This window comes from Penaeus chinensis, chromosome 3, assembly GCF_019202785.1.
Source record: "Penaeus chinensis breed Huanghai No. 1 chromosome 3, ASM1920278v2, whole genome shotgun sequence".
NCBI lineage: Eukaryota > Metazoa > Arthropoda > Malacostraca > Decapoda > Penaeidae > Penaeus > Penaeus chinensis.
This window is the reverse complement of record NC_061821.1, coordinates 6,352,985-6,360,484: the sequence shown is the minus strand read 5'-3', so window position 1 is coordinate 6,360,484 and position 7,500 is coordinate 6,352,985. Positions and strand designations below refer to the sequence as shown.

At 48.3% G+C, this 7,500-nt stretch overlaps 2 protein-coding genes across 2 annotated transcripts in view; one reads left to right on the top strand and one right to left on the bottom strand.

The window, feature by feature from the left end:
* LOC125043324 (ankyrin repeat domain-containing protein 50-like) overlaps nt 1–7,500 on the top strand; it is a 139,090-nt gene that overhangs the window by 41,234 nt on the left and 90,356 nt on the right. The gene's annotated exons all lie outside the window — the stretch shown is intronic.
* The window catches only part of LOC125040243 (C5a peptidase-like), a 5,352-nt gene continuing 3,059 nt past the window's right edge, over nt 5,208–7,500 (bottom strand). The window contains exon 2 of the mRNA XM_047634799.1: nt 5,208–5,648. Coding sequence (XP_047490755.1) covers nt 5,208–5,648 — 441 coding nt within the window. The remainder of the gene's footprint in view (nt 5,649–7,500) is intronic.

Sequence of the window (7,500 nt, the reverse complement as noted above, 5' to 3'; positions counted from 1 at the left end):
AGTATCAGGGCCACGGAAGGTATGGCACCTCGTTTGGCACCTTCTCTATCGCGGTGATAAGGCGGTCTTGTGGGTTAGGGGGGGTAGGGTGGGGTGGGGGGAGGTGGGCGTATCTGGACCTGTCATTGTTCACAGCGTTCGTTGGGATTTCCAGAGAAAGGGTACGCTGGTTAAAGCGAAACTAGGGCTTTCTTCTCCTCCTACTCTTTTTGCTTCTTCCTCTTCCTCTCCCTCCTTTTTTTTTCCTAATTTTCTTCCTCCTGTTCTCCTTATCCTTCTGCTCTTAAACATCTTCAGTCTCATCCTTATCCACCTTCTTCTCTTTCTCCTTCATACCCTCCTCCTCCTCCTTCTCCTTCTCCTTCCTCTATTTCTCCTTTCCTTTCTTTCCTTCCTTCCTTCCTTCCTTCCTCCTTCCTCCATTTTAGATAAAATGAACACAGGGAATATATAACATAAAGGTGGAGACAAGATAAGATTAGATAGTTCACCTTTAAAGCACAGAGAAAGGCGTCGAGGTCAGTGAGAGAGATTAGCGCAGTTGATGGTATAATTGGTGTAAAGAGATGTCATGTGACGCCTTAATGCTATAGGTATTTTTAAAGGTTCATTGGCATTTCCTCTCAAGTGCTGATTCCATTTCAAAGAGACAGCGCCGAGACTCGGATGTTTGAGTATGGAATTCTTCGGAGTGTTGTAGCCGAGTCGTCTCCAGTGTTCGTAGAGAAGGGGGTCCGTTGTGTTGGCTTGACAGTTATTATAGAGATGTTGTAGCCTACTGTAGTTCGCTTGACTTTGGCAAGGGATGAATGGGGTACGTGAGGGATGTTTTGAATGTGAGGGAGGGAGGGAGGGAGGCAGAGAAAGAGGGAGGGTGGGAGGGAAAGGGAGAGGTAGAGGGAGGGTGGGAGGGAAAGGAAGAGATAGAGGGACGATGGGAGAGAGAGAGAAATAGGAGTGAGCGGGAGGGGCAGGGGGAGGGAAGGGGAGGCGAGCCGAGGTCCTTGCGTACGCGAACGGACCCTGGCAGAGGTCCCACGTGTCGCTCGTCAAGGCTCGCTTTGTCTCGCCGTTTCCTCTCCGGGCGGTTGCATTCGCCGCCGCCGCCGCCGCCGCGACCGCCACACGCGAGGGAGCTGCGGCGGCGGCGGCGGCGGCGTGCGTGAGGGGGAGTAATTCACAGCGTTCGCGTCTCGTTCCCCCCACAGCCTCGCCTCGCCCGCTGTTTATTGGCCGTGGCTCCCTTGCACTTCGCGCTCTCGTCTCTTTCGTCTCCTCCTCCTCGTTCTCTTCCATTGCCATTTGTTCTTCGATTCTCTCTCTCTCCCTCTTTCTCTTAATTCCTCTCCTTCCGCGCGCCTCGTCCGTCGTCCGGAGACGGAGAAAGGGAGAAGGGGAGGAGGAAGGACGGCGACGCGGGAGGGAGAAGAAACCGCGAGATTTGCTCAGAAGGATGATAGTATCAAGGCAAAAGGTAGCCGGCCATGTGCGGGCGTGGGCGGAAGCGGATCATCGTGCATCGGGCAACCGGCCTGTCCCTCGGCGGTACGGCTTTTATTTTTTGTAGTTTATTTTCTTTTCTTTTTGGTGGTTTCTTTTTCTTTCTTTTTTTCTTCGTCTTTTTGTGTATTAGAAGTATTGTTTTTTCTTCAAATTTAGGCTGATATCAAGGGATGATGGATGGGTCATCAGTATGGGCTGTGGCTTTATCAGCTCGCTCCCTAAAACGCTCCTCTTGGAAGGCCTATTGTGGATCACTTAGGGACTTCGTGTTGGTTCGTTGATTAAAAAGTAAATGAATTTTCGGAATGGGATTTCTTCTCTCTTGATTTCACAGTCTTATTTCTTCTTCTTCTTCTTCTTCTTATTATTATTATTATTATTATTGTTACTCTTCTCCCCTGTCCTCCTCCTCCTGCTCCTCTTCCTTTTCGATCCGTTACCTCTTCTTCCTTCTCATCCACTTCCTCCTCCTCATCCTCGTCCTCCATTTCTTCCTCCAATTCCTCTTCCTCCTCCCCTTCCTCTTCCTCCTCCCCATCCTCTTCCTCCACCTCTTCCTCTTTATCCCCCTGCCCATGCACTTCATCCCTCTCGTCCTCCTCTCTACCCCTTCATCCTCTCCCTCTCCGTCACTTCCTCTTTCTCCTCTCGCCATGTGCTTCTTCCTCTCATCGTCTCCTCCGTCGCCTCTCCACTCTCCTCCTGTCTGCGCCTTTTCTTTTTTTCGGAGTATTATTTTTGAGAATATATTTTCCACCCTGTCACTTATGGCTCTATTCGTCTTTTTTCTTTATTTTCTTATTCATTTCCCCTTTCTGTGTCTTCGCTTCTTTTTATTCTTGGAGGAAGAGGAGGGGAAGATGTGAAGGATAGAGAGAGATAGATAGATAGATAGATAGATAGATAGATAGATAGATAGATAGATAGATAGATAGATAGATAGATAGAAAGTGAGTGAGTGAGTGAGTGAGAGTGAGTTAGAAAGAGAGAGATAGTGAGTGAGTGCGAGTGAGTGAGAAACATAGTGTAAGGGAGAGAGAGACTGGGACGGACGGGTAGACAGACAGACACAGACAGACAGACAGACAGACAGATAGATAGATAGACAGACAAACAGAGAAAAGAGAAAAGAAAGAGAGAGAAAGAAGAGCAGGGGAGAAAGAGAGGGAGACAGGAGAAGGGAAGTCTGAGAAACAGAGAAAATAATTGTATTCCGGTGTAAAAATGAGGCAGCGAGGAAGAGGGAGGAATGGTAAGAAGTTAAAAAGAAGGAGGAAAATTAAGAGGAAATATAAAGGGTGAGGATAAGTGTGTGAAGCACTCCACCATAGCATTTGGTATGGTGGAGTGACGAGGGAATTGCAAGTTGCACACGCAAGGATTCATTCAGACTGCTGACTTTGGTAAGGGAGTGAGGGTTAGGGAGGAATGGTTGGGGAATGTGGGTGAGGGGAAGAGGAATTAGGAATGTGAGGGGGTGAGCGGGAGAGAGGAATGAATGGGGGTGAAGGAGGAATGAGGATAAGCGGCAAAAGAGGAAAAGTGAACGTGAAGGACTGAGAGAGGAGTGAATATGAGGGAGGCATGATCAGGGAATGATGATGAAGAAGAATTGATAAGAGAGTGGAGGTGAAGGAAGAAAGGGAATAGAGTGAGGACGAGGGGAGAATGACAAGGGAGTGAGGATGACAAGGGAGTGAGGACGAGGGGAGAATGGCAAGGGAGTGAGGATAGCGGAGGAATGAGGAAGAGGGGAGGGAGGCGGGATGGACGATAAGAGACTGGGGGCGAGGGGGAGGAGGATGAGTAAGAGCATTGGCCATGAGAGAGGGATGATGAGTAAGGCCGTGACAGTCAGAAGACTATAGTGGGGCTGAGGATTCTTAGAGAGAGTAAATGTCTTGTGTGTGTGTGTCAGACTCTTTCGAGGAGGGATAAAAATCTCGACAGGGGGGAGGAGGGGGGGTAGTAGGCGTAGGGGAATGAGGGGGGGAAATGAGATGGAAGGGAGGTGAGATGGAGGGGGGTAAATATATATATATATATATATAGAGAGAGAGAGAGACTGAGACTGAGACTGAGACTGAAAGAAAGAGAGAGAGAGAGAGGGGGGGAAGTGGAAGAGGAAGAGGGAGGAGAGAGTAGAAGGAAGCGAGAAGGGGAAGGCGAAGTAAAGTGTTTTATATTCTCTCCTTCGCTTCGTTGGCCTAGCTTGTGTCCCAGCACTTGTCACGGTCCTCTCGTTTAGCCTTCGACCTTTTCCCTTGCCTTCTTCCTTTCTTCAACACTCCCCCTCTCTCCCTCGCCCATCCTTCGTACTTCTCCCACCCCCCCTCTTTCCTCCTCCTTCCCTCTCATTCCCCCCCTTCTCTCTCTTCTCTGCCCCCCCCTTCCCCCTCCCCCTCTTCCCCCCGTGAATGACCTCACGAAGGCTACTGGTCAAAGCTAGCATTGTATCGTAGCGCCTCCGAGGTATACATCGCGCTGTTCTTCCTCGCCCGCTCTCTCTTTCTCTCTCTCCTCTCTCTCTTTATCCCTCTCTTGGTCTCTTTTGCTCTCTTGCTCCAGCTTTCATTCCCTTTTCTCCCTTGTTCCCTCCTTCCACTCTGTCTTATGTTTTTGGCTTCTCTTCTTTCCTTCATTCTCTTCTCTCCCTTGAATCCCCATTCATTCTCTCTTGCTCCCTCCTTCATTCTCTTCTCTCTGTTGTTCTCTCTTTCATTCCCTTCTCTCCCTTCTTCTCATTCAGCTCTCTCCCTTTCTCTCTCTTTCATTTCCTTCTGTCCCTTGATCCCTCCTTCTCCCTTGCTCTTTCCTTACCTCTTTCTTCCCCCTCTCTCCCTTCCTCAATCATACCCCTCTTTCCCTCCTCTATCCTTCCCCTCTTTCCCTCCTCTATCCTTCCTTTCTCCCTATCCCTGCACGCCTTATTAATTGCCTTTCCCTGTCATCCCCGTCTTCGTCCCCTATCCGTTCTTTTCTGTCCCATTTCTTTCATGCCCCGCCAAATCTCTCACCATCTTTCTCTCTTTCTCTCACCTTTCATCTCCTTTCTTTCCTATCTTTTCTTATTCTCCCCCTCCCTCCTCTCATCGCTCTTGTCCTCTACTCGTGTCCCTTTTCATCCTTTCTTCCGCTTGTCCTATCAGTCTTTCCTCCTTTCCACGTCTCTTCCTTCCTTCCCTGCATCCAAATTTGCTTTCGTCCATCTCTTCTTCTCTGTTACCATCTCCTACCGTCCTTCATTTCTTCCATCTCTCATTCTTTCCCCCTCCTTGTCATCCTTTTCTCGTTCCTCCCCTCTTGTCATTCCCTCATTCCTTCCCTGCTAACATTTCTTATTCCGTCCTTTCTTCATTCTCTGATTCCTCCCCTCCTTTCATGTTTCTGTCTCTCACTCCTTCCCTCCTTCCATCTCCTATTCTTTCCCTGCTTCCATTTCTCCTCTTCCGTCTTTCCTCCCTTTCGCTCATTTCCTCATTCTCCCCTCCGTCTTTCCTCCCTTTCGCTCATTTCCTCATTCTCCCCTCCCCCTTCCCTGCTTCCATTTCTCTTCGTCCGTCCTTCCTCCCTTTCGCTCATTTCCTCATTCTCCCCTCCCCCTTCCCTGCTTCCATTTCTTCTCTTCCGTCCTTCCTCCCTTTCTCTCATTCCCCCATTCTCTTTCTCTCCCCCCCCCCCCCCCTTCCCGCGCTTGGTCACGCTCATTGCTTCTGTATCTCCTTCAAGTGTTCTTCGGCCGAGAATCCCCGCGTGGTTTCGTCTCCTTTTTCCGGTCTCCGTTTCGGGTCTCTGGTCTCGGTCGCAGGTTTCTGGTCTGTGGTCTCGGTCTCGGTCGCCGGTTTCTGGTCTTTGGTGTCGGGTTTCTGGTCTTTGGTCTCGGGTTTCTGGTCTCTGGTCTCGGTCTCGGGTTTCTGGTCTTTGGTCTCGGTCTCGGGTTTCTGGTCTGTGGTCTCGGGTTTCTGGTCTTTGGTCTCGAGTTTCTGGTCTCTGGTCTTTGGTCTCGGTTCGGGTTTCTGGTCTCTGGTCTCGGTCTCGGGTTTCTGGTCTTTGGTCTCGGTCTCGGGTTTCTGGTCTTTGGTCTCGGGTTTCTGGTCTCTGGTCTCGGTCTCTCGCGCTCTGGGGGTCTCGGCTAGGGGGCGTGGCTAGGGGTAGGGGGGATGACTTCGTTTTGTTTTGTTTTGTTTTATCTCTCTTATGTCGTGATGTAGCATCAATCTGCTCGGTCCTCTTTGTTTCCCTTTTTCCTCATCTTTCTTTCCCTCCTTGTTTCCTCTTTCTTTACCTCCTTGTTCCTTTCTTCTTTCCCTCCTTCTTCCCTTCTTTCTCTCCCTCCACCTTTCCTTCTTTCTTTCCCTCCACCTTTCCTTCTTTCTTTCCCTCCACCTTTCCTTCTTTCTCTTCCTCCACCTTTCCTTCTTTCTCTTCCTCCACCTTTCCTTCTTTCTTTCCCTCCACCTTTCCTTCTTTCTCTTCCTCCACCTTTCCTTCTTTCTTTCCCTCCACCTTTCCTTCTTTCTTTCCCTCCACCTTTCCTTCTTTCTTTCCCTCCACCTTTCCTTCTTTCTCACCCTCCACCTTTCCTTCTTTCTCTCCCTCCACCTCTCCTTCTTTCTCTCCCTCCACCTTTCCTTCTTTCTCTCCCTCCACCTTTCCTTCTTTCTCTCCCTCCACCTTTCCTTCTTTCTCTCCCTCCACCTTTCCTTCTTTCTTTCCCTCCACCTTTCCTTCTTTCTCATCCTCCACCTTTCCTTCTTTCTCTCCCTCCACCTTTCCTTCTTTCTCTCCCTCCACCTTTCCTTCTTTCTCTCCCTCCACCTTTCCTTCTTTCTCTCCCTCCACCTTTCCTTCTTTCTCTCCCTCCACCTTTCCTTCTTTCTCTCCCTCCACCTTTCCTTCTTTCTCACCCTCCACCTTTCCTTCTTTCTTTACCTCCTTGTTCCTTCCTTCTTTACCTCTTTCTTCCTTCTTTCTTTCCCTCCACCTTTCCCTCGTCTCTTTCCCTCCACCTTTCCTTCTTTCTTTACCTCTTTCTTCCCTTCTTTCTTTCCCTCCTTTCATTATCCCTTGGTCTTCGTTGTTGTCCTCCTCGTCTCGATCTCGTGTGGAGGCTGCCTGTTCTCGCGTGCTCGGATTCCTTCGCCGGGGGGGAGGGTTTGTATTTTTTTTTTTTTTGGTTTGTTTGTTAGGTTTTGTTGCATTATTTTTTCCCCCCTCCTGATGTTGCTCCTTCTTTCTGTTTTTTCCTTCCATCGCCCTGCTTTCCTACCCTTGGCCGCTGTTCTGTCTCGATCTTGGTCTGCTAAGGCTCAGCCATCCAGATTGTTGTGTTGTGTGTTATGGTGCTTGGTGGTTTGTGGCGCGGTGTTTGTGTTGCATTGCTTTGTGTGTGCATGTGTGTATTTATGAGTGTTTTCGCGCATGCTCGTCCGCGCGTGTTCGTGTAAGCGCAGTATGTTTATTTAATTATCTATGATAGTTGCTATTATTCATTACCTCATGATAAGTATGCATTAGCGTTGATGCATAGTATATTTAGTCGCAGGCTTTTTGAATTACTCATCACTCTCATGCGAATTGCAGAGTGCTTCGGCAATCAGAGTAACTTAGTTATGTGCTGTTTGTTTTTAAACTAAATTGCCATAAACAATTTCTACTCACCAGGGATAATGTAAATTACTCAGCATGTGATAAAGTGTCTTGTTAATGATATGATTGCTTCATGACTACTTGCAAAGATTGCAGGTATGTCTAATACTTATATGTCATGGCCGTTGTAATAATAGTTAATAATGGGTGTGATAATGGTGACTTACAGTAGAATTGTGTAAGGGTGTTCCTCGTGTATATGTTTTACCTATTATTATTGTTTGTTTATTCATTCATTTATGTATTGGTTTGTTTATTTCACTTATATGAATAGCGATAAAAAACGATAATATGTAAGATAATTGGTCTCTTACAGTCTCTTCACTGTTCAGTTGTTTGTTGTTGTGA